The 20147-nt window shown below is 37.7% G+C and overlaps 2 protein-coding genes across 2 annotated transcripts; both read right to left on the bottom strand.

Moving 5' to 3' along the window:
- Window positions 1-2048: 2048 nt before the first annotated feature.
- LOC120072604 (F-box protein SKIP8-like) lies at window positions 2049-4788 on the bottom strand. Its single transcript, XM_039025041.1, has 3 exons — window positions 3951-4788; window positions 3374-3570; window positions 2049-2542 (listed from the first exon to the last, which is right to left on the bottom strand). Exons 1-3 carry the CDS (start codon window positions 4434-4436, stop codon window positions 2284-2286), a joined length of 942 nt encoding a protein of 313 aa, XP_038880969.1. The 5' UTR covers window positions 4437-4788; the 3' UTR covers window positions 2049-2283.
- A 1248-nt stretch (window positions 4789-6036) lies between these two features.
- Window positions 6037-18794, bottom strand: LOC120070190 (probable inactive ATP-dependent zinc metalloprotease FTSHI 1, chloroplastic). The gene is made up of 15 exons (XM_039022047.1): window positions 18070-18794; window positions 17908-17992; window positions 16766-17200; window positions 16506-16559; window positions 16350-16415; window positions 15508-15603; window positions 15294-15422; window positions 14787-14839; window positions 14210-14405; window positions 13710-13824; window positions 13365-13639; window positions 7216-7299; window positions 7004-7116; window positions 6670-6919; window positions 6037-6567 (listed from the first exon to the last, which is right to left on the bottom strand). The coding sequence occupies exons 1-15, from the start codon at window positions 18792-18794 to the stop codon at window positions 6358-6360; spliced, it is 2886 nt and encodes a 961-aa protein (XP_038877975.1). The 3' UTR covers window positions 6037-6357.
- Between the last annotated feature and the right edge of the window lie 1353 nt (window positions 18795-20147).

The raw sequence follows: 20147 nt of genomic DNA, 5'->3' as shown, positions 1-20147 counted from the left end.
TTTATTTTTTTCATTGTACAGAATAATTTTATCGGAGATGTACAACAATATTTATTGCAGCATAACTTACCAGAGTTGGGTTCAATGTGTCAGCAAACTAGAAGGTATTATTCAACAAACAAGACAACTCAATGTTGCTGACAATATTCGTCGTAAACGACAACGGCAGGATGAACCTAATTTAGAGAAACACGAAGACAACCTCATAGGGGTAAGGGCTAGGGGGTTGTTTTTAAATTCCATGTAAACTTTGATTTTCGAATTAAAAAAATAATTGTAAATCTTCTTTAATATCATGACATCTATTTTTTTTTTTTTTTAATATGAGTGCAGAATAATTATGTTTTCATTGTAGATTAAATATATAATTAAGTTTAATAAGGAAGGAATTTGTGGACCCGATCCTAAAGTCTTAATATTGTTGTACATCTTCAATTAAAAAAATGAATAATTAGTCAATCTATTTTTTAAAAAGAAAAATAAATCGTGGACCCGGTCCATGAGTCTCCATGCGATCGATCAACCAAGTCATCCGACGTGGTGCTGATTGGATTAAACGTTAATCGTGTACCCTGTACACGATTTTGCCACATGCTAATCGTGTACCCCATACACGATTTTGCCACATGGTAATCGTGTACCCCGCACACAATTTCATTACCCTACTTTTGTCAATACTTTTCACACCCACCTATTTTTAAAAATACTTTCCCATATACCCCATTTTTATCAATAGTTTGAAAAAATGCTATATTTTTTAACTTTTTATCACATTTATTGTTACCGTTACTGTTTAGGATCAAACAGTAATGATAATAATAAATGTGGTATATTCATACTTCTCATACTATAATAGTAACACTGACGGTAACGATAATGCAATTTTCAAAAGTAATTGGATTAATGACCTCTCACTTTTCAAAGAGGTTGTATTCTTTTATTACATATTTATAAGTAAGTCCTAGATGTCATGGGTACGAAACACTAATAAACAACACTAAATATAATTAAATGGAACTTACTTTTCAGATTACCATCGATAAACATGACCATGTCTAAATTGGCAAGTTTGAAGACAATCAATCTTTAGTGGATAAAGCGATTTTCTTCCAACAAAAGTATTTCAATTTTAGAGAAACTATATAAATGGCTCAACAAACTACTGTCTTGAATTTCCCTCGAGAATGTATACAAGTATCTTAACCACACATTCCTTTCCCTTCGACTTTTGACTTTTGTAAATTTTTTTTTTTTTTTTTTAATTTCTTCCCAATGATTTTCATCTTTCTTTTTCTTTTAAAATTAAAGAAAAATCAAATCTAAAAAACAAAAACAAGTTATTAAAAATTACTTTTTATTGGTGAATTTTCAAAATGTACCTAAAAAAAATAGATAACAAAATAAAAAAACCCACCTAATCCTACACCATTTGAAAGCCAAGAAAACTCATGGGATTTTAAATCCTTAGTGGCCACCATAGACTAAACCCATGATCTCTTGGCCCTTTAATAAGAAAAATGTTTCTAAACAAATTTTAGAAATGATTATCATCTAGAGAAACTTCAAGATGTTTAAAATGAACCAATCACTCGATGTTTAACCCTATTCATCGATAGAGATGTATTTTTTCTTTTCAAAACTATGAGTGCCCAAGTTAGTTTACGCGCATCTTGACTAATCTTACTTGACAACCCATAAGTCTCAAAAAAAACTAATAGGATGTTAAACCCTTCACCAACATAGATGGGAGTTCTCTGAACAAGAAAGCTTAAACACATTTGCATTAAAGTTGTTCCAAAGTTCCTTTTCCTTATCCCTCGCTTTTATACAGAGTTATTGAACAAGTCAGGTACCTGTCATGGTGGAGGAGTCAAATTGAGCATCTCAATAGCAATATTAAGAAAATTGAAGTACAGGCATTTAGTAAGTTTTGTTAGGACTCCATTGCCGGAAAACACATGCACAGCCATTACAGCATTCAGCATGAATCAAACCACGGGAAGAAAAATACTTCTGAAGGGATCGAACTCCTGAAAGCTCTGAAAAAATTAGGGGTCAAAAAAAAAAAACTTTGAAAGAAAAAGGGATCAATCAACACAGGTCAAGCAAAACTGAGGTTGGAACAGTTGAAATGGTGTTGTGTTTAAAGTAATGGACAAGAAATTTTTCTTTTTTTTTTTTTTTTCTTCTTTTAATCTTGCTTCTGCTACCAGACACCACCCTATCTTTGTACCACCTAGTATTGTATATTTTTCCATGCTTTACTTTCTTCTATCTTCGCTGTCACCCGTGAACCATTTGTTGTTCCATCTCCCCAACAATAAGCATCACAGAGCTGTGATGATGCACCATGTACCATCGACCATTATGAAACTCGTAAATGTTGGTCACATTGAATGGCCCTGTATCCATGTCGACATACGTTTTCATGCTAACCCAAGCCATATCTGTAAGCACACGAGCCCGTACATCACGGACCTGAAAATTAATCCCTTGTTCCCAATTAAATGCAAGCTGCCAACTTTGAATTACGGCATTATACCTGTAGAAAGAAAATCCCTAACATAGTAAGTACCGGATTATTTATTTGAAAGCCCTAACTCAACATATGACAGGAATTCAAAGAGCTGTTGCATGAAATAACATGCATAAATAGTCTTTCCCAAACAAGTAACTTGACAACTTGACAAGCTCAAGATTGAATCCCTTAAATATAGTTCAACCTAGAACTAATAAGTGTCTTTGTTGATCGCAAAGGTTATTTGCAAAATTGCCAGAGGCAGAACGATAAAGCTCAACATACTTAAAAAGTTAGACAACATATAATCATCTAATCATATAAGATTAATACAAATTAACATGGAACTCAATGCGGCACGAGCAAATTACAAGGAACCTTCTTCGGTATCTCACTAGTCATATAATCTAGTTATCCATGTGCATGGTCTATCCTTTCTCTTCAAGAAACAGTAGGATACAGCCAGATTCAAGTGATACTAAAGAGTAGAGACGCAAGGTCAAGTCTATTGCCAGTCTCAACATAGTAAATATGTTATTCTCGTCAAATGTTCTTATATAACATAAACCTTAAAATAAAGAAATTCAGATAATCCACAAAACGCATATGGCAGTAATCATAAGCCTAGAGTCATTTCTAACTATCCCTTATATATCACCTTCTTCTCACTAAAAAGGCTTAGAAAATGGAAAGATCAGATGAGGAGACAGACAAAAAGAAAAGGGGGTCATATATGATATATGGGACCTCACAAGTCTGAAGAAGCAAACATCGGACATGTTTGCTAATTTAGTTAGCCATATGAAGCAGTAATCTGATATCATCATGATAAAAATACGACAATGAGGTAAATACCCGGAAAAGAATTCTCCTGAAGCATGAATACACTTCACATAATCTGCATTTAACCAAAATCGACTCATCGCTTGAAGAGACCTGTCTCTGATGATGTTATAGAATTGAGCATTAATATTCATAATTGTTCTTGTTGCAGCATAATAAGCCTTCCACCCGTTAATTGGAGTTACAGTATCTTGTTCCAGTGTGAAGTCCTAAAAGATTTCATGGAAATGGTTGTTTCAGCCCCAGAGAATTCTAAATAGATTTAAACATCTAGAACAACACAACAAGGAAAGCACAGAGATAGTTCTTGCAATCTAAGAACTTTGGCCATAAACCATCAACTGAAACGATTCCATTACTTGAAATCTAAAAGTAAATACAGTCAATTCGTTCCCCTCAAGAATTACAAAAAGACATTGAGGTAATTCAGTAAATGTAGACGAGGTGATGATAGCAAAATTTCATAACAAAATGCCAAGTACACAGACTCTATATTCCCTTCGTGTTTCTTCCCCGGCACTCATCTTCCAGAAGAAAAATAAATTAGCAGACCAAAACTGTACAAGAGAATATTAAACCTAGCCCGTACCTTATGATAAAGCGCCTTCCAGGCATTATCATCATTCGCGGCTTTGCGCATCAACGAATTAGTCATGGACAAACGGCATAGGCTGGGATAATCCAAGTAACTAAGAGCATGCGTAGTGATCTCCGGCACCAACTGCTCCATCATCGAAGCGCCCGTCTGCCGCTCCGTCACAACCACCGGCGCTTTCTCCAAAACTTCCACTGCACGACCGTTCAAATAAGGCATACTCGTACTAGTCGAAGAAGTAATCTCAGCCCTGGGGTCCAAACCCCCAATAACCACACCACCGTTAAGCGAACAGGTACAATTACAATTCCTCGTACCCAAGGCCACCGATTGTAGCGCTTTCGTCCTTCTAATGTAAGGAACAGAAACCAATCGAACGGCGGCGAAAAGAGCGAGAAGGAAACAAAGAAAAGTAACAATCGCAGCTATAGGAAAGGGTTGGGACGACAAGGCAATGGTGGCAGAAGAGATAATCTCCATTCAAACGACATGAAAGCCTCTGTATGACGCTCAACCATACAAAACATGAAACCCTAGGAAATTTTGTGGCGTCGCGTTTCAGCGGAAGGTGTGTAAACGCGCCGTCGCCGTGAGAAGCTCAACTATGCAATATATGGTCAACTGTGGAGTTTGGAAGATGAAATGCGTTGGTCGGCGCCGGAGATGACGGTGGGGAAATGATCTCTGGTGACGGAGCCGGAATTTGTTTGGAATCGGAGAGGCGGAAGGAGGAGGAGGAGGAGGTGGAGGTTTTGGGTTAGTGACCCGTGAAATGGTATCGTAACAGACGACGAAAAGGAGAAATTTCCCAACGTGTGAAACTTCTCTGTCAGTCAGTCTGTTTATCGTGGGGATATTTTCGTAATTCCATTCTCGTCTTTATTGTAAAATGGATTTCATTAATTTCATTAATTAGTCCCTCAAATAAATCAAAATATTTATAGATATAACAAAATATCATTATCTATCCGAATAGATCATTGATATATTGTAATATTTTGTAATGAAAATATTCAACAATTTTATAATTTAAAATAAAGAAAATTTTTTTAAATAAAAAAATAAGGAAAATTATTTATCCAAAATAATAAAATAATTTATTTTTCTTTGATAGAGGTTGATAGAGACGGATAAAAATTTATCAATATCCATCACTGATGAAAACTTATGGAAGTTTATCATTGATGTTATGTGATAGACGATGATAAAAATCTATTAATATTTATCCGTGTTTCATTTGCTATTTTTGTAAATAATTTGACATTTTTTTATGTGTAAAAGTTTTCGTTAAAACAATTTCTCGATATTATATGGTGTTTGTTTAATTCTTGGTTGAGTGAGAAAATCATTATACACCCACTGTAGCTGATAGCTGTTTTTTACTTTTGAAAATTATCCTTCCTTTTACAACTTTCACTTTTTTAACAAAAAAAAGTGATTATATTTTGTTTGTTGAAATTTATTTATTTTAATTTCATAAAAAAATGCGTTTATTTTCATTTGTTTTTTAAAGTTCGACTTTTGTTTTGTTTAGTTGTTATGAAAAAGTATTTTGATTTATTTGTATGCCATTAAATATCAAAGATAAGAAGTGTGTTTGATTAAGTTCGTTCTTATTACAATTTTAACCGAACAATGGTTAAATCTTAAATTAAAAATTCAGTTCTCAAATTTTAATATGGGTCTATTTGACCATTAAAATTTTTAAAATTACAAATTTACTCCTTGAACATCAATATTTTTTAGATAATAATGAAATTACTGGTTTAAAGTTTCATTAAACATAAACTTCAAATTTTATCTATTAAATCGATTATTATATTTTTTAAAAAATAACCAACTTATAAAAGTTCATAAACTCATTTAACACATTAACACTATATATGTATATATATAAAAGTAAATCTAATTTAATGTTCAAATTAAAAATATCCTTTATTATCCATAGTCCATGAACTTTTCAAAGAAATAGTCATTACGTCTCAAGACACATCAAACGAACTGAATTTGGCATTGAATTTACACCAAGAAGTTGAATTTTAATTAATACAAAGATCTTGATGAGATAAAATTTGAAGTATGTAAAAGAAAAGGAATATATTAAATATAGTATGTAAAGATCAAAAGTTCTACCTACAGAATATATTGACTTGATAATTCGCTTAAAAAAATTGACTTGATAATTGCAAATTTAACCTATGAGAATTTTATTATTAAAAAAAATGTGAATTTTGAGAGAATATAATATGACAATATTTGTCATCTCAATTTAGCTGCTACCATCTTCAAGCTTCACAAACTGATGCAATGCAAAAGATGCAGGGAATAGAGAGGCATGTTAACAAGGTCATGGAACCTCATCATCAAACTACCAATTTCACATATAGATTTTGCATCCTTCTCAGGCTTCACTTATGGACTGAGGAACAGCAGCATACTCGAAATCATGTTCATGTTCACGTTCCGGTACTCGTTCTTGTTCTCGTCTTACAAATGGAAGGCTTCCAGGGTTTTCCTCTTGCAAAAGAACACTAATAGGTGTTTGTGGAGGGTAATTATCTAGAATGAAGTCGATTTCTTCTCCGCTTATTTCCTCCTGGCTGATGAGAACCTGCAATTCAATTCAATTCAATTCCAGGAAAAGCCTCAAGGTCGGAAATGAATTGTAAAACAGAAAACTCAGACTGTTTTCAGACACGGTTGGATTATTTACTTTCACGGCTTTAAGCAATGCTGCGTGGTGTCTCTGGAGCATAGCCAGCGTCCTATCATACATGTCACGTACTAGCTCTTCAGTTCTCCGAGCAACTTCGTCATCTAAATTGAAATTCAGTGGGGGTTCGATTAGATCATAGTCGTCGTAAAGAGAGCCTTCGAAATCCAACCTTGGACCAACAAACTTCACTTTCTTCCTCCATGGTGGTGGTTCCCCATGTATCACCATGGGATTCTCCAAATTCCAACTACAGAGGAGAAGCGACCATTCCATGTAAAGGGAATGACATGCGCATATAAAATCAGATAAAAATTGAGAACTGTTAACTGACATTGTTAAAATTTTCCGAGCAAGCCAAGAGGCATCAGCAAGATAGCTAACTGATGCCTTTGATGTGTCCCGCCCGTATATGACCTCCTCCGCAGCCCTGCCTCCAAGAAAAACCTACAGCGTGTCAAGAGTTTCAGATGATTGAAAATAGACCTGCTAGTTTAATACCGGGAAAGGCACAATCTAAAGTGCCTGAGTTCCATGTTAGCAAACCTGGAGACGATGAAGTAATTGCGGTCGTCGCTCAAACATGTATGATTCATCATCGAGCCGGCGAAACACAACTTGTGACAATGTCTGAGAAACCAATTTCAGTTAAAAACTAAGGCCGCTGAGCCAATAGAGAAGAATTCAAGAAAGATATCCATCCACAGGCCAAAGAGTTTATAGCAAAGTACTTCAGTTGGCATTTGATCCAGAGCAACTACAAACAGACACCACTTACATTCAAACTAAGGATCCTAATAAAAACCCAACGGACTCGCATGAATTTTCAGAATTACAGCCTTGATAGTAGTTGGCTTTTGATAATAAATTCTTCATCTCAAATGAATGCGGAAACCATCATGAGCATGTGAGAAGGTACAAACCAAGCTCTTGACGGTTTGAGTCAGAAAATCAGTTTACTTTTCTAGAAAAACAAGAAAAAGAGGAGAAAAAATCGGTTTCAGCATTTTTTTAACGCCTAACATGTCAGTTTGACACTGATGAAACTAAAGTAAATTTGATCAAAATGAAAAAATAAGGAAGTATTGAAAGATAGAAAAAAAAGAGACAAGACAAGGTTTATGTAGAAAACCCTAATCCAAAGAGAAAAAACCACGATAGAAAAGTTTTATTGTTTAATGTCATGCTTACAAGAGACCCCAACTTCAGATATAAATAGGATGAGGGGAAACCCTAATTTAGTAAATATAGAGTAAACTACAAAAACGCCCTTAGAGCTAATTCAACATATTTCAACACTTCCCCTCAAGTTGGAGCGTAGATAGCGACAAGACCCAACTTGCTAACACAAGCTTCAAACGTCTGTCTGGATAACCCTTTCGTAAGAACATCTGCAACCTGTTGGACTGAAGGTACATAGGGAATACAGATAATCTCGTGGTCTAACTTCTCTTTAATATAGTGCCTATCAATTTCCACGTGTTTGGTTCTATCATGTTGTACTGGATTATTAGCAATACTGATGGTAGCCTTATTATCACAATACTGCTTCATAGGACCCGGACTGTCCTGGTGAAGATCAGACAAAACTTTCTGCAACCAAATTTCTTCACACACTCCCAGACTCATAGCTTTATACTCTGCCTCAGCATTACTTCTAACCACTACACCCTGTTTTTTACTCCTCCAAGTCACCAAATTTCCCCACACAAAGGTACAGTATCCTGAGGTTGACTTTCTATCAGTCACAGATCCAGCCCAATCTGAGTCAGTATATGCCTCGATGCTCCGTGTGTCATATTTTCTGAACATTAAGCCCTTCCCAGAGGTGGACTTCAGGTATCTCAAAATTCGGGCCACTGCTTCCATGTGCTCCTCATATGGATTCTGCATGAACTGACTTACCACACTCACAGCATAGGAGATGTCGAGCCTAGTATGAGATAAGTAAATCAGTTTTCCCACCAGGCGTTGATACCTCTCCTTATTCATAGGAACTCCTTCTGAAATGCTTTTCAGTTTGCCATTGACCTCAATAGGAGTGTCAATGGGTTTGCATCCGGTCATTTCTGTTTCCTTCAACAAGTCCAAAGTGTATTTCCGTTGAGATACAGATATTCCTGCTTTTGATCTCACCACTTCCATCTCGAGAAAATACCTCAGACCACCAAGATCCTTGATTTCAAATTCGCCTGCCGTCCTTTGTTTCAACTTAACATTTTCTATCGTGTCATCTCCTAATAAAATGATGTCATCAACATACACCACCAACACAGCAATCTTCCCTAAAGGTGATTTTTTGGTAAACAATGTATGATCAGAATGCCCTTGAACAAACCTTTAGGACTTAACAAACACTGTGAACTTGTCAAACCATGCCCTAGGAGACTGCTTCATCCCATATAAGGACTTCCTGAGTTTGCAAACATGATTCCCAAACTTAGCTTCGAAACCTGGAGGCGGACTCATGTAAACCTCTAACTCACCATTCAGGAAGACATTTTTTACATCCAGTTGATGTAGGGGCCAATCTTTATTCACGGCGACAGACAGAAGAACACGGATCGTGTTTAGCTTAGCCATTGGGGAAAATGTTTCTGAATAATCAATCCCATACGTCTGAGTGAACCCTTTAGCAACTAACCTAGCCTTATATCTCTCGAGCGTTCCGTCAGACTTATACTTCACAGCGAACACCCATTTGCAACCAACTGTTTTGTAACCTCTAGGGAGAGCTACTAACTCCCAAGTCTTATTTGTCTCAAGAGCTTTCATTTCTTCCATTACTGCCGCTTTCCACTCGGGAACTTCCATGGCCGCATGTCCACTGGTAGGTATTGCTAGAGCATCCAATTGGGTAGTGAAAGCCTTAAAACCAGGAGATAAGTTACTATAGGTCAAAAAACTGTGCAAAGGGTACTTTGTACATGACCTGGTTCCCTTCCTCAAAGCAATTGGCATATCCAGAGTGGTATCATGATTGCCAGTTTTCGTCAGTCTCTCTCCAGTATCAGACTTCTGAGACAATTCTGCATCTTCTTAAGGATCTTCCAGCACCTCATTACCTCCTGAAATTTCAACCTTCTCTGAGCTCGTCTCATCATTTTCTATGTTCCCAGACTTCTCTTCAAGAATCTCCTCATAGCGGGACAGGAACACCAAAGGTTCCTGAGTTTCCTTTCTGAGATTCTTCCTATAGTATGTTATCCAATACACTAGTCTAGTTGGAGGGACAAATACTGGAATAGCAAGAGCAGAATTAGGTTCGAGACTAGGTGGACCAGATTCAGGAATATTAGGACTAGGCTCAAGATTGAAGCTAATAGGTACGGAGTATGTGGAACTGTTAGTCTCTTCATTCGTGGTCTCCCCTTGAAGATGACTAACGGGAAAGAACGGTTTATCTTCCAGGAACATGACATTCATAGTGACAAAGTATTTTCTGGAAGATTGGTGAAAGAATTTATAGCCTCGCTGATGAAGGGGATACCCGACAAACACACACTTTTGAGCTCATGGGGCAAACTTAGTCTGGTGTGGACCATGAGTATGAACAAAGGTTGTACACCCAAACACACAAAGAGGAACCTCAGGAATAAGACGGGTAGACTGGTAGGACTCTTTGAAGCACTCAAGGGGTGTTTGAAACTTTAGAACTCGTGAAGGCATCCTATTAATGAGATGGGTTGCGGTAAGGACCGCATCTCCCCACAGGTACGAAGGAAGAGACGTTGGAATCATCAAGGAGCGAGCAACTTCAATGAGATGGCGATTTTTCCGTTTAGCCACCCCGTTTTGTTGCGGAATATACGCACATGAGTTTTGATGGATGATCCCTTTTGATGTTAGGAATTCCTGGAGGGTGTGATTGACAAACTCACGATCATTGTCACTTCGAAGAATGGCGATCTTTGTGTTGAATTGTGTTAATATAGTGGTATAGAATTGTTTGAAGGTAGGCAGAACCTCGGACTTATCAGCAAGGAGATATACCCATGTAAGTCAGGTATGATCATCGATGAATGTTACAAACCACCGTTTACCAGATAGGGTAGAGATGTTTGAAGGACCCCAAACATCACTATGGATCAGGTGGAAAGGTTGGGTAGGTTTATAGGGCTGAGAAACAAAAGATACACGAGGTTGTTTAGCACGTATACAGACATCACAAGATAACGAAGAAACATTCATATTATGGAATAAGTGGGGAAACAAATATCGCATATATTGAAAACTTGGATGTCCAAGACGAAAATGCCACAATAAATAATCTTTGACAGACATAGTAAATGAAGATAAAAGGCTAGTCCTAAACAAGTTCCTAGAGGAAGCATCTTCAGAAAGGAAATAGAGGCCTCTGTCATATCGGGCAGTGTCAATCGTCTTCCCCGAGCTCAAGTCCTGAAATAAAGCAACATCTGGTGAGAAGACAACTCTACAGTTTAAATCTTTTGTTATTTTACTTATTGATAACAAGTTGTAAGAAATTTTTGGCACGTGTAGGACATTTTGTAGAATTAATCCCTAAAATGGTGACAATCTGCCTTTTCTAGCAACAGGAGCAAAGGACCCATCCACATTCAAATCCTCTCATTTCCAGCACTCGGATAGTACAAGAGAAATCGATCGGATGAGCCAGTCAAGTGATCGGTCGCTTCTGAATCTAGAATCCATAACTCATTCCTTTCAACAAGGAAACTAAAAGATTGAAGGTTACCTAATTGAGCAACTGTTCCGATCCCTATGGTACCTAAATCATCTGGCTTGGTCACTGGAGGTTGTGTGGCCCCCTCAACCGATTCACTCACTAGAGCACGACCAGATTTCGACTTGTCATTTGGAGGGCGACGTTTACCATTTGGAGGTCGACCATGCAGTTTCCAGCACTGATCCTTCGTGTGCCACGGTTTTTTGCAATGTTCACATACTGGGGATGTTTTACTATTCTGCTTGTCACCATCAGATCCAACAGATTTCACCCTGACTCTACAGTGGTAACACCAGGCTCATTCATTGCACTTGATCTATCTTCTTCCAATCTAACCTCTGAACAGACCTCCATGAGAGACGGTATTGGTTTCTGCCCTAGTATTCGACTCTGAACTGTATTAAATTTAGGGTGCAACCCCGCAAGAAAATCATACACACGCTCAATCTCTTCTATCTTCGTAATTCCATCATGCGGGCAGTTCCAGATGATCTCCTGACATAGATCCATTTCTTGCCATAACAAAGACATCTTGTTGAAGTATGACGTTACACCCATGCTCCCTTATTTGCATTCATGAACCTGTTTACGTAGAGTATACAGGCGAGATGCGTTCTGACGTCTCGAATATAACCGTCGGACTACATCCCAAATATCTCAGGCGGTGGCTGAATAGAGTAAAGGTTTCCCAATTTGTGGTTCCATACTACTTGGTCCAACCATCGAGCGAGCAATGAATCCTCTACCTTCATAGACACGCTCTTGAGGATCCCCAAGACTCAGTCGTGGTATCTCATATCTCTCCAGTCAAGTACCCAAACTTATGGCATCCCTCAAGAACCATTTTAATTGTTTGGGACCAAGAGAAGTAATTCTATCCATTCAGCTTCTCTCCTGTGATCATTCCTGCAGAATTTCCTATAGTCCCAGATAAAAGATTAGTAGTAGGAAGAGTAGGAAACATTGTTACCAGATTTTCTAAATAGATTGAGGAAGAATCATGGCCATTCAATCTGGCTCCGAGAGCGGCCATCTGTTGTTGGAGACTGGCCAATTGTTGTTGGAGTTCCCCATGGGATTCAGATCTAGGGTGTTTCTGTCCATAAGTAATGGAATTTTCTTCAACGGAATCGCCCATTCGAAACTGAGGTTGAACTAGGTACACATGAGGAAGAGGCTGTCCACCATGGTACTGTGAGGAGGAGGCTACTACCGGAATTCCACCGACGGCAAAATACGGCGGCCCGTGATCGACGTTGCTCCCAGACGGCTGCCAAGGTGGGTAACAGACAGAGGGCTCGGCGATCGGCTGCAAGGTTGAAGCAAACGGCCGTCTGGAGCGAACCCGACCGTGTGCGAAGTCGAAGGACCCCCATCGGCGATGTTCGGCTAGAATGGGCTGGTACCCTAGAGCTGGGAGATGTTCGGCGGCCCGGCTGGAGCGAATCCATCAGAGACCTGTGTCAATCGCGATCCAAGTCGAGGCTGCGGTCCGAGATGCGCGCCGACTGGGTTGGTGATGCTTGGCGATTGAAGCTATCCGAGGTGCGTGCCGACTGGGTTGTTGAAGTCTGGCAGCGGGGCTCCAGATGGTTCGGGTTGCGCAAGGTTTAAGATGGTTCGAAGATATCGATCAACGACTGCTTGAATCACAACCACATTAGTCGTGTCTGCCAGTGTTCCTTCACGTATCAAGTTTGATGATTGAATTTCTTCTATCGGGGTTAAAGTTTCATCACCTTGCTCTGATACCATATTGAAAGATAGAAAGAAAAGAGACAAGACAAGGTTTACGTGGAAAACCCTAATCTAGGGAGAGAAAACCACGATAGAAAAGTTTTATTGTTTAATGTCATGCTTACAAGAGACCCCAACTTCATATATAAATAGGATGAGGGAAAACCTTAATTTAGTAAATATAGAGTAAACTACAAAAACGCCCTTAGGGCTAATTCAACATATTTCAACCGGAAGCATTTGAACAAACCTGACCACGGGGGATGATTGAAATACGATCACAACATTCAACTTTTGCACTCTCATATTTCCTAAGCAAATGTGAAGTTATAGCAACACCCATTTCTGTGGTAGCTCTCCGGCATTGTCCCTGATGACCTAGCTCTATGCCGACACGTCTTGGTCCAACAGTGAGCCTGTCAACTGCATCGTCCATGTCTGACTGAACAATAGATTCATGCCCTTTCCTCACAGCAACAAGAGCAGCTTCCTGGACAAGTTGAGCCAACTTCGCTCCCGACCAACCTGGTTATTTGATATGTCATTTCAAGAAACAAAGTTACAGAATAATATAAAAAGCGCAAAAAGAACGAACCAGGTAAATTCTGTGAGTAGATGCTTAGATCAACAGAGTCTGACATCTTCACTTTGCTTGCATGAATTCTCAAGATATCGAGTCTCCCTTTCGCACCCGGGGGACGAATTTTTATCTACGCAGGAATGCCCCAAGAAGGTATCCAGCAGTAAAGACAAATAAGATACAGAATCATAAAAGCATACTCATGTGCTGTATACCTTTCTATGATTTATATATTATATGTATGAACACACAGCATTAGCAGGGAAAATTTGTTTACTTGCCAGGGGAAAATATATTTAAAAGGATTAGAAGGTCATCATCTAGAATAGTCTTTAATTTGAATGCACTATGATTTCTCTATCAAATGAAATGCAGGTTTTCAAATTATTAAATGATGTCATGCATAAAAAAACAATTGATTTCAAGAATATTACAAAACACACTTGATATCTTTCTGTATGCATTGCCACAGACAGGAAAACAAGCAACTACATTCATGAAGCAAAAAATTGAACCTTTCGATCAAAACGACCCGGTCGAAGAAGTGCAGGATCTAACAGATCTCTTCTATTCGTGGCAGCTAAAAATATAACACCTTTTCCAGTATCAAATCCATCAAGCTCTATGAGAAGTTGGTTCAATGTGGTTTCCCTCTCTTGGGTAGCTGCATTGTAGAGAAGATCCGTAGATTCCTTGAAAATTCCCTGACGCCTGAGACATAATGGTAATTACAAGAATGAAGTCACGAAAATAGACACTCTGGTTTTTTGGTTGTTGCTTAAAAGAAAAGACATGAAAATAGATTAACAGAATAAATGGCATCAAATATCCAATAACATGGGGTGTGGAGACCCCACTCCTCACATTGTGCTCATGAACCACCCACCCCACTAATTTTTAGAGAGATTTCACCAAGTTATTAAGTTCTCAACCTGAGGCCGTGAACCCCAAGCCCTTATGATCTTAGAGGGTATCTCCAAACGTCCCAAACTCTTGCCACCGTCACATAATATAACATGTCATGTAATGTGCTGTATTAAATGTAATCTATTATCTAAACTAAAAACCAAAGAAGTTCAACGTCAAGAATACCTAGTTGCCAAGGCATCAATTTCATCAATGAAGATAACTGATGGTTTGTTTACCTGCATATAGATAACATAGATAACTGACTTTAGAAACAATGGACAAGTGAAACTCCACACTCACAACTTCATACATAGTTATTTGATAACAGGCAAGCTGAATAGAGCATTGTTCTAAATCAAGGGTTTTCTTCATTTCCAAACTACCACTGAGAAGACCCCAACTTTCTCCAAAAGCCAGACAAATTACAGATTAGCCAATGAGGCAAACCATCTAAGCTTAAAAACAAAAACCTTATACGAGGTCCTACTAGCTTATCAAAGCTCCCAAAATGATAATCAACGAGCCAAGAAAAAAACATACTATTGGAAGAGTTAAAGTTACTTTCATGCATGGCATGGAACTCATATAACTTATTGAAGACAAGAATGGAATCGTGAAAATTGTATAACTAAGAGGATACTTCATACAGTCACTAAAAAAATGCCAAGGTGCCAAGAACCCATGTATCACCTTTGCTCTCTTAAACAGATCTCTAATACGAGCAGAACCAACACCGACTAGAACTTCGACAAACTCGGATCCAGCCATTTGGTAAAATGGAACACCAGCTTCACCAGCTATGGCCTTGGCCACCAACGTCTGAAACATGTGGCTGGAGTTAAACATGTGTAAATGAATATTGCACAGCTCAAATATTTCCAGATCCAGAGGGAGTGAAACTAACCTTACCACAGCCAGGAGGTCCTTCCAGAAGAACTCCATGAGGAGGCTTTATTCCTATTTTGTCAAACAGTTCAGGATTCTTCAAGTATCTCACCAGCTAAACAGGACAATAATAAAAAGGTAAATCCACCACTTCATTAGAACTTGCAGCCTTGAAGCAACACTAAATATAACAATGTACATCGTTTAAATAGTAAATTAAGATGAGAAGCCTGCCAACCAGATACAAAATTACGACCCACAACAAGATAAATGCCATAAAAGTAAAATCTTATTCCCAGGGAATTCACGTGGATAAGGTAAAAATAGGATTGAAATACTTGAATACTATAGGAATGAATGTAGTTTTTTCAACAATCGGAGCATTTTCTTGTAACTTTTTTTTTTTGTTTTTGCATGGTTCCTTTGTTCTGTCTTCGTTTGTTGCAAGCTTGTTTTCTTTGGTATGTTCTAATAAAAGTTTAGATTTTCATTTCTTTTAAGAAAAAATGTAGTTGTTGTCACTGTCAGTATCAAGACACCTAGCTTGTGAGTTCCATCTCTCCAACCATTCCTATCTTTTCCCATTTCCCCTGCCTCTTAAAATATATAAAATTAAAATAATAATAAAGAGCTTGAGCACTCACATTTCAAGCAATCAAAAGAGTTAAAAGGGAAAGAAAGTTCCACATGATGATTCAAATTTCATCATAAATATTACGGTAATTGTGGAAATCCGATTCTCTCTTTGTAAGATGTAAGACAAAATTATGAAAGAATCTATCGTTTCTTTTGAGCATAGAGAGGGACAGAAATGAAAGCTTTAAAGGAAAGGAACAAAGGCCTCAACTGATGGCTAAGTACCTCTAGGAGTTCCTCCACAGCTTCATCAATTCCTGCTACATCACTGAACTTGACTCCGGTCGAACCCTGAAAATTTTCAGTCAAGAGAAACAGGATGATGCTTAGGATATGTCCTTTACTCTAAGAATACTATAAGAACTTGAAATGAGTACTAACATCAACACGAGCTTCTGCTTTAGAGCGTGAAAAATCAATCCCTTGCCAAAGATCCTACATGATAAAGAGAGCAAGGAAAAGATAACATTTCATAAGTTCTCCATCAAAATGAGAAATTCTTTCTTTGCATTTGATCTTTGGAGATGCTGACTAAGAAGTAAGAAAGTTGTCCATATTATTATTACCTCTAACAGTTGCAAGAGAGTAAATGCATGGAAAGCAAGATCACGGGTGGAAAAAATGAATAGAAAAGGACATACCCACTTGCGGAAGTTCTTGGGCCTCCTTGAAAGGGTAAAGCGAACAAGAAGAACCATGGTCAAAAGAACAATCATAATTGGTTTTAACATCTCAAGACTGGCAGAGACGCCACCGAAAGTGTAAAACTCTTTAATCTTGGAGAAAATCCCTCCATCACCAAAAAAATCAACAACGTTATCCCAAACTCTCTCAAAAATGCCAAAGATCAGACCAAGAGAAAGCTTAAGAAATGGTCTGATTATCGGCCATACAACATAAATAAATGTCAAAAAGACAAAACTAGTAACAGCAAATACAGCAGAAGCTAGGAACCCTCCAACAACAACCGCTGCAGCAGCCATTATAGCAGTCATTACTCCAAGCTCTACCATCATTCTGCTAGATATGCGAGATGCTACAGGATGAGGGTAATCAGGCAATTTTCCCACCCAAGACTGTATCATAAGAATCAAGATATCAGGGAACATGAACATCAAATCTTCTAGCCTTTTTCCATATTCTCTTTTGATGAAAGGAGATAGAAAATAATTTTTATTGTAAAGAAGGGGTAGACTAATGCTGAAATACCCCATACAAAAGCTAGGATACAAATTCCAATTAAAAAACACAATCCCAAGAAAGGTACACTGATTAAAAACTATGCATATTATTTTGTATAAGAGAAAAACCCAACCATTGGGATTTGATGAATGAAGAAAACTTAACGGTGTGTTCGGTATCATATCTATGTCTATCCGCTCTCTTAAGTTTTTTAAAGAGATTGAATTGCATCAAGTCACTTGTTGGTAGCATGTTACTGATAAAATTTGAAATAAATTTCCATTACCATTCAGGTACCAAAAAGCTTTACTCAACTCATCTGTTCACTCTAGGATCTATAAACCCGCCTGCCAGCTGTCCCTCCCTTTCAGACTTTAACCAAGAGGGAACACTACAAACTAAATCTACAGAGTCCATATATGAAATGACAATTTTAAAACTCAAGGACACGGTTGTACAACCTATAAGAAAGTAAGGCCGTACATTTAAAGGAAATTCCTAATAAAAATGAAAAATATTGAGAGTAAAGAGATTCAGCAACCTAAAAAATCCTTACTCGACCTGTCAAACTAAAACTAGTTTTGAGAAATTGATTACCTACCGAGGTACGCGTCTCAATTTGGTATTGTGGACCTGTATACTGCTCCAATACTGTTTGAGCTTCACTCTCATCAAGCCTTAACGACCTGGTAAATGCATACTTATTAGGGGAAAAAAACGGAGTAAAAATGCAGAAGAAAGGATGTAAGCAAGTCAAGTTTACCATTTAGTTCTTTGCAAGCTCTTTTCACCTGGAATTTCTTTTAAATCGACAATGAAATCTCTGAACCTGTTGCCATAAGACGTAGCTATACTCTCCTTTGAAGTTAACAATTTTACTTTGTCGCTCTCCATGGCTTTCAGAAAATCCTCAAAGCTCATTTTCGGCAACGCCTCAAGACTTCTATCAAATTCTTCTTCCTCCGATAATTCTGTATTGAAGACCTGCTCAGGCACATAAAGCTTCCCTTTATACTCTCTCAAAATGTCTTTCAAATACACAGCCTCACTCCTAGTTCCACCCTCCTCATGACCCTCAATTCCCTCCTCCTTCGACTTCTTTCTCGAATTCAACCACTTCACAACGAAATCAAACACACCCACCTCCGATTTTCTACTCAAATACTCCTTCTCTTTCGAAGTATACAACTTATCGCCAATTAAATACCTGGGTTCCAATTGGCTGGGATTTTCCTTCAAAACCCTGGTTACAAAATCGTCTCCGGCAGCTTCATCACCACCGGAGGACTTTGACGGTGAATCCGAAGAATTTGAAACTGCCAAGCAGAGAGCAAACCTGTTTCGGTGAAGAAACAGCAATGACGTTCTGGGATTCCGAGTGAAATTGAAACGCTTAGTTGGTACATGGTTTAGACGCGGGGTGGGTTGGTTGAAGGAGGATTTTGGAAGGAAAGCCCTCGGAGATAGCAGTGAATCAATGGAGGCCATTTGTGAAGAACAAAAGGGGACTCAAGTATTAGAGAGCTTTAATGGTTGACGTGAAGTCCATGAGAGAACTGAAAGGAGCTATGGAAATAAGTTCCATTTCTCTGCTGCCTGCAGCTTGAAAAGTGGAAACCCGAGATAGGAAGAGGTTGAAGACGGGCTTTAGTACATTGTGTGCCCTTTTATATGGGTTCGCGAAAGCAAAATTTATCCATTCAAATGCATTTTTTTCAAATACATTTTTGGTCTAAGTTTAAGTAGTAATTTAGTAAATTTAAAAAATATAAAATAATTATTTATTTAAAAAAAAATCTTTGATTTGAATGATTTAAGTTTAATTTCGCCTTTTATGTACTATTAAAATCAATTTTGAATAATTTAAAGCATTTAAAAATTATAAAAAAAAAATAACTTTAATTATTTTATAATCACCTCCAAACATATCATTAATCTAATCTAATTAGAACATATCATTAATCTAATCTAATTAAATAGTTTGATCTCCTCATCGATAACTATTGAACTAAGAAAATGTTCACATTGAGGGATTTTTATATACTTTTTACAACTTGGATTAAAACACCAACTTTTAAGATGATGATTAGTGTTCTATCTGTTGATAAATACATAGATTGACATGTTCAAATTGTGTTTTAACCTTTATATTTTGCATTTTGGTATGTACCTTAGCAAACATAGTCATTTTACGATAGTATTGGTGATGAGCAATGTTGTTTTGTTTTGTTCGACCATTGGCTTGAAAGGAGCTCTATCACCCATCAGTTTAGTACGGTTATTTTGGATGCAGATAGTTCTCTTCATACTAAGTGGGAAATGTTCTACTCCATGATGGAACTTGGGACTGACCTTCTAATTCTAGTGAACTAATCGATCTCTCATCGTAGGTACATTTGATAGTGGTTGAGATTAGTTAGGAGGATAGTATAACTTGGCTTCCTTGTCGATGTGGTGTGTTTTTTGTCACTAGTGCTTGGGAGTCCTTATGATCCTAGGCATTTTGTGACAGTGTGATGTCTTGAGCTAGCCTCCTTTGGTTTGGAAGTAATATTCTCAAACATTCGCTCATCACATGGCTTTTTCGTAAACAAACACGAGATCATATTTATAGATGGTACTCTAATATATCGAGCAATTGTGTTCTTTGTACAGGTGAAATTAAGTCTATGGATCATTTATTTTTCTTTTATTGTCCTTTTAACAAGATTATTTGAGAGGACATGCTTTTTGTAGGGGAAGGTGACCTCATAGAATCTCATATTGGGATACAGAGCTCTTGTCACTTTAATGCAAGTAATCGGCTAAGGCGGAGTTCCTTAGTGTATTATTATGTATCAT

Source organism: Benincasa hispida, chromosome 1 (genome assembly GCF_009727055.1).
Source record: "Benincasa hispida cultivar B227 chromosome 1, ASM972705v1, whole genome shotgun sequence".
Taxonomy (NCBI): Eukaryota; Viridiplantae; Streptophyta; class Magnoliopsida; order Cucurbitales; family Cucurbitaceae; genus Benincasa; species Benincasa hispida.
This window is presented reverse-complemented; position numbering and strand designations above follow the sequence as displayed.

Bases quoted from the DNA above. Each gene is read 5' to 3' on its own strand.
- LOC120070190 (XM_039022047.1), bottom strand. From the start codon at position 18,794: ATGGCCTCCATTGATTCACTGCTATCTCCGAGGGCTTTCCTTCCAAAA. The intron at 7,117-7,215 runs GTTTGCTAACAT...GACACGCTGTAG, and splicing joins AATTACTTCATCGTCTCCAG to GTTTTTCTTGGAGGCAGGGC. The intron at 6,568-6,669 runs GTAAATAATCCA...ATTGAATTGCAG, and splicing joins CATTGCTTAAAGCCGTGAAA to GTTCTCATCAGCCAGGAGGA.
- LOC120072604 (XM_039025041.1), bottom strand. From the start codon at position 4,436: ATGGAGATTATCTCTTCTGCCACCATTGCCTTGTCGTCCCAACCCTTT. The intron at 3,571-3,950 runs GTACGGGCTAGG...GAAATCTTTTAG, and splicing joins GGAAGGCGCTTTATCATAAG to GACTTCACACTGGAACAAGA. The intron at 2,543-3,373 runs GTATTTACCTCA...TTCTTTCTACAG, and splicing joins TCAGGAGAATTCTTTTCCGG to GTATAATGCCGTAATTCAAA.